This window comes from Aulonocara stuartgranti, assembly GCF_965226115.1.
Source record: "Aulonocara stuartgranti genome assembly, chromosome: 23".
NCBI lineage: Eukaryota > Metazoa > Chordata > Actinopteri > Cichliformes > Cichlidae > Aulonocara > Aulonocara stuartgranti.
The window spans coordinates 25267900-25291827 of NC_138958.1; the positions used below are offsets into that span (position 1 = coordinate 25267900).

The following is a 23928-nucleotide window of genomic DNA, read 5'->3' on the forward strand; positions in this document are numbered from 1 at the left end:
ACCAGGGCCTTATTGGCAGCTCCACCAAAGGGCTGTTAGGTTTGCACAAAGCAAATACAAGCTGTGACTCTAATACTAGGCCAAATGATTTAATTTCTAAACTAATAGGATATAATTCCATTTTTTCAGTCTTACCTTCTTGCCTCATTATGAAATTTTGCACAAACTCACAGAAGAAACTAAATTGCTGTTTATGAATCAGCTGCGGATTGGAGGTTAAAAGTCGAATCGGTAAATCAGGTTCTTGATGCATCACTTGGGCTCTTCTGTGTGTATTCTGTCCTTTACCTCTGGGCTGAAGTAATCCAGTCGGGTGATTCAAGTGTTCAGTTCTTGCCCTGTTAGCAGACAATGCTAATTTCAGTTGTAAACTGTGAGGAGCTCCCTGAGGGGTTTACCCCTCAGAAATAAAGCACTCTAATCCCTTCCAATTATTACCTGTTGTCTCGGTGACACAAGATTTAGAGATAGAGTTGCTGAGTGCGCTCTTCATGATGGCAAAATATTCCAAATCCACTGATTGCTTTGCTAACCAAAGCCTAGATCTGAATCTGACGGGAATATGTGGCTTTAAAACCTTCTGCTGGGACCTGCGGCATGATCACTGTTAATGTATATGATAATAATAATAAATGTGGGAGTTCTTCGCTTCTTTGAGCCCACTATGAGCTCCACTTTACTCTGAAATACCAGCCCCCTCTTCCTCCTCTATGCTGGTACTGCAAACTGTTTTCATTAAAGTGGAAAGTCGTTGAATTTCTGATGTACTTTAAGTGTGCACGACTCGTTTGGTGTCTGTGGCATGTTCTCAGCTTTGCTGTGTTAGATTCACTACACGGGAAACCAGATGCAGGTGAAATATAACCACAGAAAAGTTCTATTTTCTGTAAATGAGCTGACTTTAAACAGTTTGTTTCCCTGTGAATGCACACAGTGTAATAATGTGGGTTCAATCCTCCAATCTAACGTCTTACTGCTGCATAACTCATAAGCTGAAAGGTTTTTTTTCTGTAATTGTTATCATTGATTCCAGCTTGTATCTCCTTTTTATACAGGTGTTGCTTCTTCTTATAAATAAAGTGACTTGTCTAAAAGACTTTAACCTGAGATTTGGCGTTCTTGTCACGTTCTAACTCAAGCAGTCATGAGGACCGGGTGCAGAAAAAGTGAGAGAGATGTAACAGAAGAGCATCTGTGGACCTCCGAGGGGGAGGAGGACGAAACACACGACATGAAAAAGATCTCCACTATCGCAAACTCTCGCACCTTTCCAAAAAAAGAAAAAAAAAAAGATGCTTAGGGGACTGTTTGAAGGAAGGAATGAAGGAGCTATAGGCTCCGGAGGACTTTGAGGATTATGAGGACGTTCACATTCAGAGGCGGCGGCCTGGTGCGATGGGCTCAGGCCTGTGAAAGCTCCTGGATCAGTTCTGCGTTCCTGTGAAGAGTGATGGACAGCTAAAGTTCACCAAGACTTTGTTCTTCCTCATACATGCTGACCACGTGCATGCATCCATGACAAAGGCACACTGCTAATGAGAAATGATTTGATGTGAACACCACAAGGGGGAAAAAAAGAGTGTTTCTCTTTTTGGTTTGGTTTCAGTTCACCCAGAGTGTTGGTGCACACAGAGTCCTCACCCTGGGCTCAGTCTGGGTTTGCATAAAGAAGTCACTGCTTTAATGTTACACAGTGTTACAGTGTCATTTCCTCACAGTCAGGAGCCAACACTTTGAAATATGACCTGCAACTAGGGGCATAATTAACCTGTGATTAAATGGGATTACAATGTATTTTATTAGAAATTACAATGTAATTATATTTACTTACAATTGGTAAGTAAATGAGTGTAACATGAGTGTAACAAATCAGGTCCTTACAGGAAACAAAGAAATAAGTATACTGTAAGTGATTTTAAGTATTGCATAGCTTTTAAAATAACAAGAATGCACCGATTTCCCAATCTCATGAAGCTTTTTTCTAATTTAAAACACAGAAAACATACAAAATGTTAAAACTTAGAAAATTTAAGAAAAATCTGAGCTAATAATGAATTTAAAGTGTGTGGTGTTATAAAGAAACAGCTGGAGGAACTTTTGGGAACTACTTAGGTTAATTAATTAACCTAAACATTAGTTAATTAATGTTCATTAATGTGACTTGGTGTATAAAAAGCGTCCTCTAAAATCATAGAGAGGCAGAGTTTCTCAGAGGTAATGATGGGCAGAGGTTCACCAATCAGCAAAAAACTGCACCTGCAAATTGTGGAACGGTTTCAGAGTAATCATCAACATAAAACTGGGAGAGATTTTGAATATCTCATCATTTACAGTGCATAATATCATTAAAAGATTCACAAAATATAGAGAGATCTCTGTGCGCAAAGGACAGGTAAGTGCATAAATATTGTGTTTGACAGCCCAGATCTCCTTGGTGAGTAACATGAAGGCTCACACAGTGGACATATTAAAAGGAAGCATAAAATGTTCCCCACACTACTAATATCCTACGAGCCCTTGAAGTAGTATTTGGCGTTTTTTAATTCCACCTTTTATTTTCTTCCAAGTTTGCTTCAGAAGAACAGGAGAAGAAATCTAAGGGTTCAAAATGCAACCAAATCAACTTTATGTCTTCTCCAAGTGTCACAAAATCCAAATGTGTTACGATTTCTCTCTACCACTCTCTCAGTATCAGTGACATCAGCACAAAACAGATCAAATTTAACAGACAGGAAAAAGCGTTAGTGTCCTGCATGTTTTTCCATGTGGATTTCACAAGTGAACGGCAGAGGGCAGCATTGCGCCACCGCTGCCCAGCTGAAGACGAAGAAGGCGCTACCGGCATTATCTCGGTGTTTTTCGGCTGGAGGACCTCTTTGTTGTGTGCTCGCACTAAACCCAGCCGTCGGTGGGAGTGAAGATGTCCTCGGTTGGGTCTTTCAGAGAGCGCCTCAGGCAGCGGATGTCGACTGTGGGCGATGACCTGTGCTCGGCGCTGGAGGAAACCACCGTCCGGTACGAGGCGCAGATCGAGCAGCAACGGAAAATGCTGGATGTCATCTGGAAACCCGAAGTAAAGTTATACAGAATAGGTGTGTAAGATCCTGATTTAACCACACTCGGTGTGACTGCGCGGTGTTGACAAGAAGGGGCGAGGACGGTGACACCGAGGGTGTTGGTGAGGAACAGGACAGGGCGGAGATCAGCAGAGTCTGCTGAGGAGGCCACCAACAAAAAGCTATAAAGCTGCAGGCAGAGACAGTCTGCTGCACCCAGACCCCATTATTAAAAAACAGAGGAAAGGGTAGAGTGCAGGGGTGTCAAACATATGGCCCGGGGACCCAGAAGTGGCACGCTAAAGAGTCCAATCCTGCCGGGCTATGCAGTAGTGGGTGGGACCACTACAGTATCGTATTACAGTATTGTGTGTGAAAATACAACCCCACCAAATACAGCATCCCCTGGATTAACACAGGGTTTATGGTCCAGGACGTGGAAAATCTGCGAATCAGAAACCCTGTGTTTATTTTATTATTTTCATCAATTTAAAGCCATAAAAACCCTCCTGACACTTTTAAAGACACTTTTGAGACACATCTGTATGTATTCAGCAGGGTGTTTCGTATATAAGACGCCTTAAATGCATGGAAAAAAACACCTTGCTCTATAGGCTGGATCATCAATGTGGTGTTCAGCGGTAAGACGATATTTATATTGTTATGTTTTTTTAGGCTAGAAAATGCTTATTTTACCGCAAAAATGGTTCAAATATAAAAATATAACATTACCTATAGGCCGCAGAAACTCGCGTGAACAATGTAGGGAACTTACGGAAGACAAACAACCCAAAGCGTCAATTCTGTTGCACTAGTACCGGCCTGATACCAATACCAGCGTTGCTATCGATACTTGGATTGGGTGCGTTTGTATTGGTTTCTGTACTGACCAATCATGACACGACAGAACTTAAAAGTAAAACAATTCTTTTACTGGTGTTGATTGCAGACTGATCGCTTGCACACCGTCCAGAGAGTTACTTTCTATAAACTATGCTGCTACACATGGAAAATTTAAAAAGGTAATTTTAGGTAAAATGTTTGTTTCCTCTGAAGGTTTTGTGCCTTTTAAAGGTTCTTGTGTTTGGTTGTTTTTGGTAGGTTTTTAATCAGAAACAGCTCCATTTTTTTTGTCGCTTATGCTAGCCCAGGACACAGTGCCACAGTCTCAGCTGAAGAGCACAGCTCTAACTCTTCCAAGCCACCTCCTCCAACTCTTCTAGGGAATAGAATATCTTCAGTTTGTTTGAGAATTAAGCTGGAATCTCCTCCTAATCAGATGCTTGAACCGACCCGACTGTCTCCTTTCAATGTGGATGAGTACCGCTCCTTCCTGAGATGCTTGAACTCCTCCCCGAGGCAGCAAGTCAAGCGTCTTCCTCAGACTCGGAGGTGCTAATACTGGAAACAGCTCCAGTGCAACCCGCAGGCCAATGTTCAGTGAGGCCAGAACGACGACTCCACCAAACCCTACAAACCCTCCACCTCCCTCGGTTACATCTGAAAACTCTCTGTGAAAGTTATGAACAGAATGCCCCAAACGAATGATTACCATCTGTGCCATCAGACCTCTGCTGTTACTATAATATATTTGTTTTGTGTTGTCCTCTCATCACTCTCGTCACTTTTTGTGTCTGTGTCTCCCTCCAGATGACCCACACAATCAAGCTTTTAAGAAGAAGTTGGAGGTTTCCAACCAGGAGCAGAACTCCAGTGTGGACCAGAAGGACTCAGAGGTCACGGATTAAAGAGGACGAGGAGAAAACCTGCACCTGGCATGAGGGACAAGCAGGAGGCTAATAACTTTATGGTGACTCCTTACTTATCTACGGGGGGAGTAATCAAAGGGCTGTTTGGTTCTGACTGCGCATTCTTCACACATTTACGTTCCCAGTGAAGCCTTCAGCACATGTCCATACTGACACTAAAAGTTGAGTTTCTTTAGATCACCGGGCAACATGTTTCTCTTCCATTTTTGTTGTTTTCATATGTTGATTTATTCCAGTTTGGATCCTGATTCACACAAGGTCCTGGAAAACCTGGTAGGTTACTGAGGGCAAGAACTAAACCAGGTCTCTGTGGGCTGAACATCCCTAACAGTGAACCAGAGCCAAAGACAGCTCTGCCATAGATGAGAGCCAAGACTGGGAAGAAAATGAGCATGCTGTTAGCTCAAAGAGCAGCAAAGGTACAGACGGTACAGAAAAAGTGTGCGAGGTATTTGGGGGGAAAATGTGTTGAAGGTTCAGAGTGAAGCCCACTTCTGAGGAGTTGTTTGATAGGGAGCCAGATGTTGGTGATTATTGTTTGTGGGGTTTTCTGTTGTTCAAAGTGAGCGGTGGGCTTTTTTCTTTGTTGCTGATTATAAATCTGAAAATTGATTAAAAAACAACTTCATTTAAATATTTTGTTGCCATTTTCATTCATTCTAAAATTTTCTGATTGTTGTGACGGGAGCTCTGTGAAAGAGATGTTAATGCTTTAAAATGGATGTTTGGTTATTTTTAAAAAGACTCATTGCCTTTTCATCTGCCACTTTATTAGATACATCTTGCTAGTACTGGATTGGACTTCCTTCTGCCTTCAGAACTGCTTTAATTTGTTATGACATAGATTGAACAAGGTGCTGGAAACATTCCTCAGATTCTGGTTGATATTAACATGCTAGCATGTCCAATTTTGGTGAGCCCCTGCAAATTGTAGCCTCATTCTTTGACCTTGGCTGATAGGGGCAGCATCCGGTGTGCTCTTCTGCTGCCGCCAAGATGCTCTTCTGCATACCTCAGTCGTAACAAGTGGTTTTTTGTTTTTTGGTGTTACTGTTGGCTTCCTGGCAGCTTAAAGCAGCCTGAGCATCCTCCTCTGACCTGAGACCATTCTCTATAAACACTACTGGTTATGTGGGAAAATCCCAGTAGATCAGCAGTTTCTGAAATACTCAGACCAACAACCATGCCACGTTCAAACTCACTTAAATCACCTTTCTCTCATATTCTGATGCTCAGTTTGAACTTCAGCAGGTTGTCTCAATCATGTCTACCTAAAATACACTGTGTTGCTGACATGTCATTGGCCTATTAGATATTTGCATTAAGTAGTAGCTGATGTACCTAACAAAGGTGGCCAGTGAGTGTAGTGTACAGTTGTGTTCAAAATAATAACAGTGTGTTTTAAAACGTGAGTAAAGCTCAAAATCCGTATAATATTTTTATTTCCATTCATTGGGAACACTGCACATTATATTTTACATCAAAACATGAAGAACAAAGTATCAATATTTCAATTACTTTACAGAAAATGAAGCAAAACATGATACTGGGCTGTTCAAAAAAATAGCAGTGTCTGCATTTTTCATTACAAACTCAAATATTTACTCAATAAACTGAAAAAAACCATTCAGATTTAGCATTCCTGTGAATCACTAAGCTAATATTTAGTTGTTTAACCACTGTTTTTGAGAACTGCTTCACATCCGTGCTGCATGGAGTCGACCAACTTCTGGCACCTGTAAACAGTTATGCCAGCCCAGGATGATTTGACAACCTTCCACAATTCCTCTGCATTTCTTGGTTTTGCTTCAGAAATAGCATTTCTGATGTCACCCCACAAGTTTTCTACTGGATTAAGGTCCGGGGATTGGGCTGGCCACTCCATAACCTGAATTTTGTTGGTCTGGAGCCAAGATGCCGCTCGCTTACTGGTGTGTTTGCGGCCATAGTCTTGTTGAAACACCCATTTCAAGGGCATTTCCTCTTCAGCATAAGGCAGCATGACCTTTTGATATAAGCAAATTGATCCATGATCCCTGCTATGCGATAAATAGGCCCGACACCATAGTAAGAGAAACAGCCCCATATCATGATGCTTACACCACCATGCTTCATGGTCTTCAGAGTGTACTGTGGCTTGAATTCAGTGTTTGGGGGTCACCTGACAAACTGTCTGCGGCCCTTGGACCCAAAAAGAACAATCTTACTTTCATCACTCCACAAAATGTTTCTCCATTTCTCTTTAGGCCAGTTGATATGTTCTTTGGCAAATTGTATCCTTGTTTTTTTTACATAACATCATACTATACTACTATCTAGGGCTGGGCCATATTATACCGTTCACGGTAATACCGGTATAATGTTAGGCAACGATAGGAAAATGAAATATCGCGATAGAATATGAGTAAAACGCGCATGCGCAGTGCCTTTGTTTTCATACGCACACGGCCGATTGTTGAGTGAAACAGATGAACCAGAATTGGTTTGTAAAAATGGTGCAACTTCAGTGATGTGGAACTGGTTTGGTGTTTGTCTGTCAGATACACAAGAAAGCACATTTTTTTGCAGAACATGCAAGCGGCCGTCGTTATTGTCGTATTTGTCGGACTAAGATGCTCTTAAATCTGGGAGTAATCTGGGTCCTAAACTCCGTATGCTTCAGGTCAAATGAACACTGCAGCATCACTGAGAGTTAAAAACTGTCTAAATTCTTTCATCTTTAATAAAACGATCAGCATTGCTGCTTTACCAGGTGTAACTATGAAGTTTAACTTCCAGGCATCCATGAAAACAAAATTTATTACATTTAACGGAGTTAGAAGTTAGCAGGAAGCTAGCGGAAGTTAGCTCGCTAATTTCGCTAGTTGCCTAAGCATGATATATAGATTTCTGAAAAAAATCAAACGTACAGCTCTGCTATCACTTCCAACATAAATGAAGACAGGAAACTAAACAGCAGTGACGTTTGTAGGGTTACTGAAGTTGGGCTAGCTGGTATATAATTATATGCTACGTGATCGCTAGCGACACAGCTATGTTAGCATAACATAAACAGTGAAGCTGGAGGACGAACACTAACACTTTTCCACTTATAAAAGTTAACGTGAAGGTTCTTCATGGTTAGAGACAAATGCAATCGCATGGCAGGATGCTGTAAACGGACCGAACTTCAGTCAGGAGAACAACTGAGATAATCCATCCACAATACGAGGTTAGTCATTAATATACTGCAACAACATGGGAATAGAGCAGCTACCAGAGAATTCAACATTAATGAATCAATGGTACAGAAGTGGAGGAAGCAAGAAGAATGAGTTTAATAAAGTTTGATTTATCTGACTGCTTTGTTTCGCTTAATGTGCCTTATAATCCCGTGCACCTTATGGTCCGAAAAATGCATACTGCACACTGCAGTTTAATGTTGCAAAGCACCTCTTTTTAACTTCAGTGGATATTATACATGGTTATGCTCAGGATATGTCAGCCCATTTCTACTGGAAATGCCTTTTGGTTAAACTTTCAGCAAGGAATTTGCATTTGCACTGTTAAATTTTTATAAAGCTTTAATGTACATAAAAACCAGCTTCTTGTTTAAGTGAAAATAAATGGAAGGTTGTCTTTTTGCGCTAGTAATGTTGTGGAGTTGTATTTTGTCTCGCATCAATTATATCGTCGGTTATATCGTTATCGCAAATTTTCAAATATATATCGTGATAAATATTTTTGGCCATATCGCCCTGCTCTACTACTATCATATTGAACACGCCCATTTCACTTAATTCAGTTACGCAGACTCGGGTGCATTCATATCATGAGTGTTGGGTTGGTTGGTTTCTCTGACTCTACTACACCGACTGATAATTTTCAAGGCACCCAAAGCGCTTTACAATTCCAATTTGCTTTGTAATAATATGATTTGTACCAAAATACTGATTGATCTGGTTACTCCTGTTGGACTGTCATTATTTTGAACACAACTGTACCTTAAGCTGCAGACATGCAGTTGCGTCATTTGACCTGAAGAGAGCACTGTCGATCTGTTATTGAAAAGGCATCTATGCAGTATGTCACTGTCAGTAACTCTATAAACAGTTTAACCACAGAGGTTCAGCCTTAGTGTTACAACATCTATTCATTATAGCAGGAGGACTGATGGTGAAGCTCTTCTGTGTGATAATATTTCATGAGGAAAGAAGCTCAAGTTTCTGTGAGGCTTATACTGAAATCATATTTAACCCCAACAGAAAAGATAAAATAACACATTTGCTAAGTTATGTGACAAAACCTAAAGTTAAACATGACTGAAACAAAAATAGGTCATTTGTTGTTTTTGAGATATAAGAAATAACACACAAAATTTAAAGTCAGCATGTTTTCAGATATACAGAAACGAGTCACTATAATTCTGATAATGTAAGTAAATTGTAAGAACAATTGAAAGGTGCCTTTTGTTTATTTGAATTGCTTTATATACTTACAGGTCATTTCATTTGCATTAAATATTAATCATATTTAATTTATTAAGCTGACTGTCTTAACACAGACCTATTCTGCTCATTTCAAAGTAACCTTTTTCTCTTGCACCTCGTGCAGCCTTTCAGTTCCAACCTCTAAAGTATGTTGTTTCAGAGCCTCTTCCTTAAGGGCACTTTTTTGTTAAATACTGCGCTATATAGTGAATCTCAACAGAATGTCCTAAACATCTTTGTATTCTGTTTAGGAGATATCAGATTAAATTTAAGTAGGACTGGGCTGTACTTCTGTGTAATCCCAGTTTATTTATTTATTTAGTTTAACCACAAGTTGTTAAGTAAGTGAAGTTTTTTTTATTTAGAGTGTTGTGCAATAAAATAAAGTCTAGTAATAATCATAATTAAGTGTAACGTTAAATTTAAACACATTAATTAGCTGTTAAAAAAACATAACTAATTCATTAATTAATTAAAACAAAAGAAGCATATAACCAGCTGTGAAAAAGATGATTTGTCTAAGCTGGTAAACGTGGCATTGCAAGTTATCTAGACGAGTTATCTAGTAAGCAAGTGTTTAACTGATTCTTTAATGTATTTCAGGAGGAAGTGCAGGGGCCTTAGTGTTACTGGAAAGGTCATTGTTAGGGTCACTAATCTGGGATAAGCCGGTGGGGTTTAAGACATATACAGCTGAATGTCATAAGCATAGAAATGATAAGAAATGTCAGAATGATGTCCGATGATGGCAGCTGAAAGAAGAATGCAGGAAAAAAAATTGAGCCTTGAGGAACACCACAGGTTGGAGAAGCAGGGTTACAGGATAATTTGCCAACAGTCTAACACAGAGTCAGAGACACCAGCCAAAGTATTATTTTAAGATTATTAAGTAAAATTTTGTGATCAAAGGCAGTACTCAGGAGTAGCATAGTGAGCACAGAACAATGCCCTGCATCAAAGTCATTCAGATCATTATAGACCCATTAAAGAGCACTCTCAGAGGAGTGTGCTCCTAATAACAGGGTTGATGAGGGTCAGAAATCTTTTATTTACTTAACAAGGATCTGAATAGACTTTTTACAACTTTGTCACAAGATGGTGCAGTGAGTCAGCATAACCTTTATTTAACCAGGCATGTGATGAAGAGCAGATTATTATGTAACGGTGTTGGCCCCGGGGGGGGGGGGGGGGGGGGGGAGTTTAACAACAGCACACTTCTAAAAAAAATTACAACATGACAACGAAATTTAAGAGACGACCATATTAGGAAGAAATCTGCTCTTTATGACATCATACAGAGCCAAGGCTAGAAAAACAACTGCCTGAAACTGAGCATTTAGAGCTGTTGAGTCATATGTATTACTTGCACATTTTTAAAACTTCAGTTAATGTTTGATGTTTAATATGAGGATCCAGTACTGGAACAGGAGATCTATATTACAGAAAGTTAGGTAACACAAATTTATTTTGACATAGTGGAACAAACCTATAATGAGAGTTTTTAAATACATGTACTTCACACCTGTGGAACTAAAAACAGCGATCACTATCAGAAGATTACATCATCTGAGTACTTCCTGTGGACTTTTATTATGACAAGGACACAGAGGAAGACTTCTCTTGCCCTTAAAAAAAGAACAAAGTCTCAGCTGTTGGGTGGCTCCACCTCTCCTCCTCCCTTTTCCTCCACCTCCTGTAGTAGCTATAAAAGTGTGCGTGTCACACACTGATGAGACTTCCCTCACAGAGATCTCATTATAGGTGCACTGTGAGAACCTGCAGATTTGAACTACTTCTTCTCCTTGGAAAACAATTAAAACAGCACAATGGTGAGTATCAATCCAGACATTATTTACTGTTATTAGTACAGAACTGCTTCTATTCAGCCGTAATTACCCCAAAATGCAACATATTAGACTTGAAATTTCTTCATAATTTAAGGTTTCCTCTTGTATCTTCACACTTTCTTCTCAAACCCAAGCTTCAGTCTACTATTTCTACTCTACTGGCCCCAGGCTGCTTCTCAAAACACATTTCTGTTTTTGGCGCTGATGCAGGAAATACCTCCTACCTCAGCCACGGAAAACAAATGTATGTTTAAAACATAGAGTCAGTCAGTGGAAACAAGCTACCGGGTAGCTGGCTTCAGCTCCGGCTCAGGGGAAGGTTAACTTTTTCCATATGAGGCCTGGAGGACTGTGTGTCTGTCAGGAGGGGTGTGCTTGTTTGCCCGGCTGGTTGGGAATGCTGATGTGGCTTCCAGCAGGCCGCTTGTGTATTTTGCATTTATTTTTGTTCAGCAGCGTGCTCACAAGCTGCAAAAACTCCAACCTCCGGGGTCTTTGGAGTGCACAACGTTTTGAGCAAAGTTGCTCGAAATGTTAAAGATAAGGGAAATCAGCAGAAACTGTGCATAAACTTCAGGACTCTGACCTCCCTCCCCCCCCCCCCCCCCCCCCCCCTGACTTTTACTCCCTTTGCAGCAGTTAGTGGTATAACATTTGCAGGTCATTTGGAAAATGCAGGCAGACAGAAGTGATTGAACGCAAGAAAACGGTTTCTTGTGACACTTCCTACTGAGGAGGGGGAAGTGCAGAGAGCTCAGAGACTCAATTCCACCTTAAAGAGTGAGCTTTAAGTGAATACTTGGCATCGTCTGGTCTGGACGGCTTCTGATTTGTCCACCCGGTTCCTTCTTTCACCAAAATACACACAAACAACAACAATCCACTTCACTTTCATCCGAGGAAACCAGGAAACTCCAAAATCTTTAATGACTCATAGCCACTTCTGCATTTTTGTTTGAGCGCGCACTCTTGCAGCACAAAGCACTCTACTGTGTTAGCTTACCAGCATGGAGACCCGGACGTCAAACATGACGTGGTTTCAGTCAGGGGACGAGATACAGGAAGCACAGTTTCACTCTAGACACCCCCCTCAGCCCCCATGTTTTCCTGGAAGTGGGTATTTCAAGGCTGCGAGGCATATTGCAACACCAGCAAGCAAACAGGCCGTCACGCCCACCTTCCTCACATTCAGCCAACAGATGTCACAACAGCTCTTGCTGAATTAGCTTCATATATGTTTGCAGTGTAATGTAATGTTTGCAGAGAGGCTGGAAGCGTCAGATTGTTTGCAGATTAGCGGAGTAAAAGTGTAGCCGCCGCTCTCTGAGGGTCGTCTGAATGACACTGAATGACACTCAAAATAGCTGTCTACCATCGCCATACTTAGCAGCTCTGTCATGGTGACCCTATCCTCCCCTCCTCCGCCTCTGATCACGAGCCTTTTACAAAGGAGGGGGACGGTGGTGGGTGAAGGGATCATAATTCACAAGAAGCCCAAAGCTGAGCTGATAAATAGTTTTAAATCATGCTTATTGAGTGTCTGAGCTTGGTTTGTGGTGACTAATCCTAACTTTTGGTTTCTTGCATTCAGAAAATTCCTGAAATATCTCTCCACTGAAATCCCTTTATCTCCTCAAATGTAAAACATGCCTCGAGACTGATTATCAGCTTAATCGTATCTTATATAAGGAACATGCCTGGCAGCATTGTTAGGGTTTCTTTAAATGTGTTTGTAGGCTTAGCCATAGGTTTAAACAGGCATGTTTGGCTTTAAGAATTTGAGATCCGCTTTCCCACTGAGACACCTTGTAAACATGAAGCTGTTTCTTATCCATCAATACATCAGGGTGTGAATACCTGAAGTCTTGTCTTAGCAGGTATGAGCAACACATGACGCATGTGCTCTCGTTTTTTCGTGGACAGATGGTCATCTGTTGACAGGGAAACTGCTGGGACAATGCAAACAGTGTGGAACAAAATCATCTGCAGAGATAAATATGACTCGGGTTAATAATTCATGAACGAGGCTAATTTCATATCCATGTTGCTTTTTGACAGCCTAAACTGGTTGGCTGATGTTGCATCCTACTTTCCCTCAGGCTGCTTCTGCACGATGAGACCAAACACGTTTTCACTCTCACCCACATCTTTTATAAGCAGCAAAAAAAAATACTTGAGCAGGGAGTGGAAGCACTTTGGACCTTACACACACTCTGACAAGACTGTGTTAATCACCACTGCTTGTTAGTCTAAGGCAGCGGTCCCCAACCCCCGGGCCACGGACTGGTACCGGTCCGTGAGTCATTTGGTACCGGGCTGCGAGAGTTGAGACTCGGGTGTGAAATGTATGGTTTTCAGGGTTTTTATCAGTTTTTAGCTTTATTTTGTTATCGTTTTTTTCATTAACTCGGTTTTCCTGGGTCTTTTCACGTGTGTTATAAATAAATCTTCTTTTTTTCGGTACCGGTACTAGTTTTATTTTGTTGTATTTATCCGCGACACCTTAAAGGCCGGTCCGTGAAAATATTGTCGGGCACAAACCGCTCTGTGGGGTTGGGGACCACTGGTCTAAGGCAGTGATGCCTGAGAACTATAAGATTGCAGATCCAGGCAATTTGAACACATGGAAATCGGGTTGTAGAGCAAATCGACTCCACCCAGCTCAACTGTCTTATAAAGCAGGTCATGACAGGCTTAAAGGCAGAAATGTTGGCAGTAAGGTATCCAGTTAAAACAATTTAGCCTTAAAAAATATATATTTTTATGTGATTTTTGATACACCACTATTTATCATGGATATGATGTCATATTAATTTTGGGCTTTTAACATTTTTTTTTTTTTAAATGTTCAATTTCTAGGATGGAATAACAGTACAGCATGCATCTTTAATGACTTTGGAAAACAAGAATTGTGTGCACAAGTTTGAATTTATTTTGGATTTTCTCTAATCCGCACAGGGTCAAACATATAGATACTGCCTCACATATATACATAAACACACTTAAATCTTTTAATAAGTGGTACTGAAGATTCTATGATGTCCTATATGAGGCCTATCTTGTTAGTGATCATCATCAATGCCTTCAAACTCAATTTAAATTTACAGCAGCCCACATGGACAAGCCAAAAAGTTTTATGGTCAGACGAGATTGAGCTGTTTGACCACAGTGACAAGAAGTATGTTTGGAGGAGTAAAGGTGAGGCTTTCAAACCTAAAAACACTGTGCCAGCTGTAGCCAGATGCTACCACCAGCATGGTGGTGGTAGCATCATGCTCTGGGGCTGTTTTGCTGCCAGTGGTACTGGTACACTGCAAGTGGATGGAATAATGAAGGAGGAGGAACTTCCAAATACTTCAACTTCACCTCAAATTAAGAACGTGTTGAATTAACAGCTAGATCAGAGGTGTCGAACTCCAGGCCTCGAAGCCTGGTGTCCTGCAGGTTTTAGATAACACCCTGGGTCAAAACACTTGAATCAAATGATCATTCATTCATTCAGGCTTATGGAGAACTTCAGGACATGTTGAGGAGGTAATTTAGCCATTTGAATCAGCTGTGTTTGATCAAGGACACATCTAAAACCTATTGGACTCGAGGCCTGTAGTTTGACACCTGTGAGCTAGATGGTTGAAACTTGAGCACAGTTGGGTGTTCCAACTCTGCCAGAAGCTTGTTGATGACGACCAAAAGTGTCTGGTTGAGGTTCAACTTGTTAAGGGAAATTTGACCAAATATTAGTCGGAGTGTTCGTTTCTTATTTGAGTCTGTATTTATACTGTTGACCCTGTGTGGATTAGAGAAATCCCAAAATACGTTCAAACTTGTGACCCCTTTTCTTCTCTCTCTTTTAAAAAAACAACGTGATTAAAGACGTATGCTGTACAATCATTCCACCATGTAAAAAGGGGAGTTTAAATAAAATCATTAAAAGTCCCAAATTACCATGAAATTTATGCCAGTGATTAGTGGATGTAAACTTTTGACAACAGCTGTATATTAGAGCAAAAATAAAAAGAATATTAATGACTAAAATGTCTTTTTTGTTTTCTTCCTCTACAGCGTGAGTGTATCTCCATCCATGTTGGCCAGGCCGGTGTCCAGATGGGCAACACCTGCTGGGAGCTGTACTGCCTGGAGCACGGCATCCAGCCAGATGGCCACATGCCCAGCGACAAGCCCACCGGAGGCTATGACGACTCCTTCACCACCTTCTTCAGTGAGACCGGCAATGGGAAATACGTCCCCAGAGCCATCTTTGTGGACCTGGAGCCCACTGTTATCGGTGAGGGTTTTACTCTGAGCGGGTTTTTAAGACCTAAGGGTTTAGGGCGTCGAAAGGTTGGTGGGAGCTGTTATTTTATTTGTCATTTAGAGTTTAAGGTGATTAACTTTTTCAATCAGTTTTTTAAAAAGCTAAAAGACTCCTTTCATGCTTTTTGTCTGAGTTTTTGCTACGGTCTGCAGACACAGGCAAACTGTGAAGTATCACAAAGCTGTCATACAGTGGTTTGTCATCGCACTCTTTTATAAATAGACTAGATTGCAGACACAATGAACTAAGATAAGCCTCACCCTGAAATGTTACATACTTTCAATGCTCAGCATTTGGCCGCAGAGGGACCCGGTTAAAGTCCAGCTGGTGAACATAGTGGAGCATTTAGTAGTCGAAGAGCCCGATGTTTTTCCTCAGGAGCTAAAAAGAGGGAATCTCAACTTCTGTTTATCAAGAGGACGTGAGCTCGGCTCTAAGTGGAGCTGATTCTTATGTAGTGGGCAAATATTTGTTTCTGCTGCCCCCAAGTGGCCAAAAAACTCATAACGTGTGTGTAAACTGAGCTATAAAAATGTCCAAAGCTATGAAGTTAAAACTAGTTAATCATTTTCTGTTATCGGTAGCAGGTGGTTCCAAGATAATGTTGATGCTGTAACAGTCACTTTTATGAATTTATCTCCTGGCCGAAGTTCATTTCAAATCATTCAAGTAGGCTGGGTTTCTCTGTAGCCCAGCCCACTTGAGTTTAAATCAGCCAGTCAGATCCACTCTTCTTCTTTCACTCAATATTTTCATTATGCCTTTGCAACTACAGATGGAATTAATACAGACTTAGAGCTGCATCAAGAGTGTTAATATTTATTGCATGTTGGCTCCTTTTTATTGTTTACTTACACCCACAAAAGCAAAAAAGAGCCTTTGTAAAGTTTCTGTTCTTCCAAACGCCATTAACAGAAACTACAAACTGGACCCAAATGACCTTCAGGGGGACTCCTAATGTTTTGGCATCCATTTTAATAGTGCGCTTCGATTTTTAAGAGCAAATTTTCTCACTCAGCATGAACAGTCAAAGCATTGCTCGCTCTCTCTTGCTCTCCTTCAGATGAGGTCCGTACAGGAACGTACCGCCAGCTCTTCCACCCTGAGCAGCTGATCTCCGGGAAGGAGGATGCTGCAAACAACTACGCCCGCGGCCACTACACTGTGGGAAAGGAGCACATCGACTCTGTTCTTGACAGGATCCGCAAACTGGTGAGAGAAGAGCAGAAACCTGGAGAGATTTTGAGTGTGGGGCTGCTGAAATAAATGGGCTTTGAATGTTGTTTTTGATTCTTAAATTTTAATATGTGCCTTTTTCGGTCAGTCTGACCAGTGCACAGGTCTCCAGGGTTTCCTCGTCTTTCACTCCTTTGGTGGAGGAACCGGCTCTGGTTTCACCTCTCTGCTCATGGAGCGTCTCTCTGTAGACTTTGGCAAGAAGTCCAAGCTGGAGTTTGCCATCTATCCAGCTCCTCAAGTGTCCACAGCTGTGGTGGAGCCCTACAACTCCATCCTGACCACCCACACCACCCTGGAGCACTCCGACTGTGCCTTCATGGTGGACAATGAGGCCATCTATGACATCTGCCGAAGGAACCTGGACATCGAGCGCCCATCTTACACCAACTTGAATCGCCTCATCAGCCAGATTGTCTCCTCCATCACCGCCTCCCTTCGCTTCGATGGAGCCTTGAATGTGGACCTGACAGAGTTCCAGACCAACCTGGTGCCCTACCCTCGCATCCACTTCCCTCTGGCCACCTATGCCCCTGTTATCTCAGCAGAGAAGGCCTATCACGAGCAGCTCACCGTGGCTGAGATCACCAACTCTTGCTTCGAGCCGGCCAATCAGATGGTGAAATGTGACCCTCGCCATGGAAAGTACATGGCCTGCTGCCTCCTGTACCGTGGTGACGTGGTGCCCAAAGATGTCAATGTCGCTATCGGCAATATCAAGACGAAGCGATCCATCCAGTTTGTGGACTGGTGTCCTACAGGCTTCAAGGTGGGCATCAACTACCAGCCCCCCACCGTGGTTCCTGGAGGAGACCTGGCCAAGGTGCAGAGAGCAGTGTGCATGCTGAGCAACACCACTGCCATCGCAGAGGCCTGGGCTCGACTCGACCACAAGTTCGATCTGATGTACGCCAAGAGGGCCTTCGTCCACTGGTATGTGGGAGAGGGAATGGAGGAGGGAGAGTTCTCAGAGGCCAGAGAGGACATGGCTGCCCTGGAGAAGGATTACGAGGAGGTCGGCGTCGACTCGTTCGAAGAAGATGAAGAGGGGGAGGAGTATTAAAAACAGGAAGTGTTTATTTAAAAAAAGAGCTTTTTTCATGTCATTGTTATCAGTCTCATGCAGAAGCAGTTTAATGACTGTAGACCACTAATAAAGACTGCAGAGCAGCAGTTTGTCTGAGCTCAATCCCACGGTGTTTGGTTTTATTGAAGAACGACTCTCCACTGAGAGAGACTGTGTCTGTATCTTCTTTTTCTAATAAAACTCTTCGCACCTATCAAGCTTGTCCTCATCAACACTTTATTAAAACTCTATGATGCAGATCTATAATGAAGGTTTAGAAGCCAGGCACTAAAAAAAAAGGAAAAGGAAGTTATAAAACCATAATGTGTGCCTAATAGTATATGTTCATATGCAGATTCATTATTACAGTACTGGTTTAATAGACCAATAAAAAGCCCTTCTTAGGAAATGTTGAAGCTTTCTGGTCCAACGAAAATGGCTTTTAAACAGGCTGTCCAATAATCTGCATCCTATTACACATTTTTAGATCGAATGACACCTGAAGATGGTATTTATTTTATAGAATAATATGTCATTCTTCAAAAAAAGAAAAAGATCAAGTTCAAAGTATAAGTGACGCAAAGATAAAAAGAGAGTTTGATAAGTGGTGTAGGAAAGAGCAAACAATGGAAAGGTTAAAAAAAATCCCATTCAGATCCATAAATTTTAAACATTTTCTATTCTACCAATAGAAACGAATATTTTGTTATTTTTCTGTAACTACATAACTAACCATAAGATAACAACACTAAAATCTTCCCTAAACCGTTCAATGGCTGTATTTGGCTTCTGGGTTATAATGTGGGTGGTCCACCACTAGATGTCAGTGTGGGGTGAATTTACGCAGAACAGACTTTTGCGCCGTACTTTATTTTTAAATGTATGCATTTAATCAGGATGGATTAATCAAAAGCAACATTTTATATTAGTGAGCTACTATTACCTCAAAGTTACCATTTAACATTTAAAGCAAACTGAAACATGTCTGTTTGTTTTCACAGGTCTAAATTTGCTCATGTGGTTTACACTGTACAGACATGTGACCTTTGCGGTCACCCCTCTGCAGATTTTGTACTCTAAAACTGTCAAAGCAAGGCTCGATTCCTCATTTCTTGCAGTACAAAGTGTTTTTTCTTTTGGTCTTTATAAATTTTCTGCTGAACCACCAGAGACGAACTTAACTTACATCTTCTGAAGTTTCCGCCGCAGCTTCTCCTCCCTTCCCTGGATGAGGCGCTCTGTAATTGCTTTGATGTAATTAAGGCTCAATTTGAGCGGAGTGTAGGCACAGCGCGGACGGGGGATTTATAAAGGTCACAGAGGGCTGAGAGAGAAAGATAAATCTTCTTTTCTCCTGGATTTCATAAGTCTGCTGCCACAGTCCACCAACTTTTACTGTTACTCGCTTTTTCTCGACGTGGCCGTGAGGCCCTAAATCACATCTGTCAGGGTTTCAGGGTGCCACACAAACACACCTGCTCAATATGGCAAAAAAAGGAAATTACAAGGTGCTGATATCGATAAATAATCACAGCAGGGTCGGGACAGGCTGCAGCCTGGTCGTGCACAGATGGATAAAGTATTGACGTTTGCTGCTGCAAGTGTCAAATGAGGACAGATTATAGCAAGTTTAAACAGAAGAGAGAACTGCAAGATGATATTTGATAGGTTAGATTTCAGCAGCTCAAAAAATACTTAAATAAGGACAATCAGGACACTGAAATCAACCTTCTTCAATATTGGAGACAGCAGATAGAAGCGGCAGAACAGAGTTCTCCTTTAGAGATAGGGTAAAAAGTTCAGTCATTCAGACTCAGGGTACTGCCACTGCTCCTCCAAATTGAAAAGGAGCATCTGGGCATCTGACTCGATTGCCTCCTAGATTATGTGTTCCCTACAGGACAGAAACCCAGGGGCAGAACCGGGGCTCATTTATGTCTCTTAGCTTGCCTGGCAACTCCTCGATGTTCCTCCAGGTGAGTTGGAGTACGTGGCTGGAGAAAGCGAAGCCTGGTCCATCTCTGCTTAGGCTGCAGCCGCCTTGATTTGGACCCAGATAAGAAGCAGAATATGGATGATGAACTGGTGGTGCAGTGGTAGCTCTGTTACTTTACAGCAAGGTCTCTTTTACTCAGTGACAGGTCACCATTTCGGCAGCATTATCAAATATATCAATACAATTGTTTCTTGTTACCAAGATTCCTAAATCACAACAGTGTATAAGAGCAGGGGGTTCCACTCTTTCTAATCTGTTCAACCTTGTTTTGCCAGCATTAAGTTGCCATTTCAAGTTGGATCACTGCATGATGGACTTTTTTTCCTCCCCAGGTTATCTTTGTTCACCAACTATGAACCTCGCTTACTGGGCAAGGACCAACAGATTGTAGCAGCAGTCACACTGTGAGATGGTCCTCGTGACACTGTCTACATTTAAATTTGTCCACAAACTGTGTCCAGAGTCCATTGCAGCAGCCAACTCTGTGATGTCAAACATCTAAAGACAATGCTGTCCATCCTTCAAGTCTGAGAATCAGCTGTCCTGTGTGCACCCAGCTTAAGAAAATGACTGGATTTCAGGAGGCAGCAGCTGGACAAACAGCTGTTGGAAATAGGTTTAGTGCCACATCAACAGGCCAATGCCAGCAAGGTCATGTAAATATAAAATGTGCCAAATTTACCTTGCTGTGCAACAAATACAGTGGGGCAAAAAAGTATTTAGTCAGCCACCGATTGTGCAAGTTCCCCCACCTAAAATGATGACAGAGGTCAGTAATTTGCACCAGAGGTACACTTCAACTGTGAGAGACAGAATGTGAAAAAAAAATCCATGAATCCACATGGTAGGATTTGTAAAGAATTTATTCGTAAATCAGGGTGGAAAATAAGTATTTGGTCAATAACAAAAATACAACTCAATACTTTGTAACATAACCTTTGTTGGCAATAACAGAGGTCAAACGTTTACTATAGGTCTTTACCAGGTTTGCACACACAGTAGCTGGTATTTTGGCCCATTCCTCCATGCAGATCTTCTCGAGAGCAGTGATGTATTGGGGCTGTCGCCGAGCAACACGGACTTTCAACTCCCGCCACAGATTTTCTATGGGGTTGAGGTCTGGAGACTGGCTAGGCCACTCCAGGACTTTCAAATGCTTCTTACGGAGCCACTCCTTTGTTGCCCGGGCGGTGTGTTTTGGATCATTGTCATGTTGGAAGACCCAGCCTCGTTTCATCTTCAAAGTTCTCACTGATGGAAGGAGGTTTTGGCTCAAAATCTCACGATACATGGCCCCATTCATTCTGTCCTTAACACGGATCAGTGGTCCTGTCCCCTTGGCAGAAAAACAGCCCCATAGCATGATGTTTCCACCCCCATGCTTCACAGTAGGTATGGTGTTCTTGGGATGCAACTCAGTATTCTTCTTCCTCCAAACACGACGAGTTGAGTTTATACCAAAAAGCTCTACTTTGGTTTCATCTGACCACATGACATTCTCCCAATCCTCTGCTGTATCATCCATGTGCTCTCTGGCAAACTTCAGACGGGCCTGGACATGCACTGGCTTCAGCAGCGGAACACGTCTGGCACTGCGGGATTTGATTCCCTGCCGTTGTAGTGTGTTACTGATGGTGACCTTTGTTACTTTGGTCCCAGCTCTCTGCAGGTCATTCACCAGGTCCCCCCGTGTGGTTCTGGGATCTTTGCTCACCGTTCTCATGATCATTTTGACCCCACGGGATGAGATCTTGCGTGGCGCCCCAGATCGAGGGAGATTATCAGTGGTCTTGTATGTCTTCCATTTTCTGATGATTGCTCCCACAGTTGATTTTTTCACACCAAGCTGCTTGCCTATTGTAGATTCACTCTTCCCAGTCTGGTGCAGGTCTACAATACTTTCCTGGTGTCCTTCGAAAGCTCTTTGGTCTTGGCCATGGCGGAGTTTGGAGTCTGACTGTTTGAGGCTGTGGACAGGTGTCTTTTATACAGATGATGAGTTCAAACAGGTGCCATTCATACAGGTAACGAGTGGGGGACAGAAAAGCTTCTTACAGAAGACGTTACAGGTCTGTGAGAGCTAGAGATTTTCCTTGTTTGAGGTGACCAAATACTTATTTTCCACCCTGATTTACAAATAAATTCTTTACAAATCCTACCATGTGAATTCATGGATTTTTTTTTCACATTCTGTCTCTCACAGTTGAAGTGTACCTCTGGTGCAAATTACTGACCTCTGTCATCATTTTAAGTGGGGGAACTTGCACAATCGGTGGCTGACTAAATACTTTTTTGCCCCACTGTATATCCAGAGAAAGTAGCACACATGTAAAGCCCAGTCTCATTAGTGCAAACTAACCACATCTTGCATAACTTATACTCTATATGTGAAGTTCACAGTTGCTTTGTGTCATTTTTATAAGAAAAAAAAGAAAGAAAATAATTTAAACTTTGGAAAATTTAAAGGCAACTATGTTGTTGCTAATTTATTATGTTCACAAAGCATTTTCACCCCTCCTCAGCTCATGTCTGAATTTTTATAAGAGGTGCACTTCTCTAGGTTGTAAAGCCAAATGTGGCACCATTTTCAGTCATAGCAGTGACCGATGGGTGGAGGCTTCACATCGAGTTCCTGACTAATCTTCAGGCTCTGCTACTGAGCCGAGACCTGAAGTGGTCTATAGGGAAATGCTGCTGATTTGTGCACAACAGCCACTAATCATTTCTACCTAGAAAATGCTGACTGTACACTACTTTGGCTGCAAATGAAGGGAGGAAATTATTCAGGTACAAAGGCCCAAGAAGTTAACAAAGGAAAACTTGATTTAACCACACACTGGTGGAAAACTGATGCCTGTGGACAGCAAGTCTGCTGTTTTTACCCGTGTCTACATTTAAAATATCAACTCATGCTGAAAGTTAAGACAGCTGTTGTAACTTTAATGCCAAACAGACACTTTACACAGAAAATATGAGAACCTACTTGTAGCTTGAGGAATGTGGGTTAGAGGATGGGGGACAGGAGACGATGAGGCTGGGAAACACTGCGGACATGTTCATGAATGACTCTGAAATGACAGCAGGAATTATGTGTATGATGCTACTGAAGACGCCGAGTGTCCCCTGATGCATCTGAAAACAATCTCTGCTCTGGAGGAGAGAGCTATGAACACTATTCTTAACTCAATAATAATATATTTATAGACCTTAGTAAGACATTGGTCTTACTTTAGATACAGTAGTTAGAACAATAAAAGCTTAGTAAAGGAATACCACAAAATGTAAGGTAACGCAGTTAAACACAAATATAAAAATAACCATCTTCTAAGACTTATAACTTGTGTTAGCCAATGAGCACGTACTTCCTATTTCCTTCTGAACCAGAACAGATAATTTAAATAATTTACTGAGTATCATGTTGTATTCAGTAAGACGTTAAACTTGCGAGACTTTAGTTTCACACGTGTAAAGGTCATCTACCAATTGGAAAGTTGGTGGTATGTTCCCAGGATGCTTCAGTCTGCATTTCAAAGTATCTTTAAGCAAGATTTTTTTTTTCTTTTAGTACCGGAGCTGTTTATTGTTTATTCAAATGCGAAAAATCCTAAAACAGTGAGCGTTTTCCAGAAAAATTAAATGGCACAAATTCGTCCTGCGAAATTACACGATCGTTATGAGAATAGGTGAGTCAGAGATAGAAAGGACTGAGATTGTGAATTAGACATGTTGTAAAACGTGTTTTGAGTCTTTGAGTAGAAGATCACAATATAAGAACCAGGCCATTTACCAAATTCTCAAATTAGAACTGGGTTTATTGTTGATAGAAGCTGCACAGGACAGGAAGTCAGACACAGGAATACCATATAGAATCCAGTCAATTTTCAAAATAAAAGACCCCTGAGCTCCGCTTTTGGAATGCCCCCAAGGTGCTTTGAAGCTCTCACAGAAACACACCAGTGAGGCAGAGGGCGGTTTTCATTTAAGTTGTAGTCACACAGGCTTAGAGACCAGTCTGTGGTCATCTGGCAACCACCATCTGGTTGCTAGGCCAAAATTTTCATTCGCCATCCGGTTGGCTAGGGGTTGCTAGCCTAAAACTGGTAACAAAGAGGATATATGATACTGCACCGAAAAACCTTCTTGTGACTGCCTTGGTTGCTAGCAGGTTGCTTGC

At 41.7% G+C, this 23928-nt stretch overlaps 2 protein-coding genes across 2 annotated transcripts in view; one reads left to right on the top strand and one right to left on the bottom strand.

Annotated features, from left to right (window-relative positions):
* Positions 1 to 10993: 10993 nt before the first annotated feature.
* Positions 10994 to 17972, top strand: LOC309700014 (tubulin alpha-1C chain-like). The gene is made up of 4 exons (XM_082523350.1): positions 10994 to 11123; positions 15204 to 15426; positions 16520 to 16668; positions 16781 to 17972. The coding sequence occupies exons 1-4, from the start codon at positions 11121 to 11123 to the stop codon at positions 17753 to 17755; spliced, it is 1350 nt and encodes a 449-aa protein (XP_082379476.1). The 5' UTR covers positions 10994 to 11120; the 3' UTR covers positions 17756 to 17972.
* Positions 17973 to 19397: 1425 nt separating this feature from the next.
* The window catches only part of LOC309701049 (inactive dipeptidyl peptidase 10-like), an 87255-nt gene continuing 82724 nt past the window's right edge, over positions 19398 to 23928 (bottom strand). The window contains exons 27-28 of the transcript XR_014274845.1: positions 22738 to 22822; positions 19398 to 19798 (exon numbers count right to left, since the gene is read on the bottom strand). The gene's annotated coding sequence lies outside the window, so the exon portion shown is untranslated. The remainder of the gene's footprint in view (positions 19799 to 22737; positions 22823 to 23928) is intronic.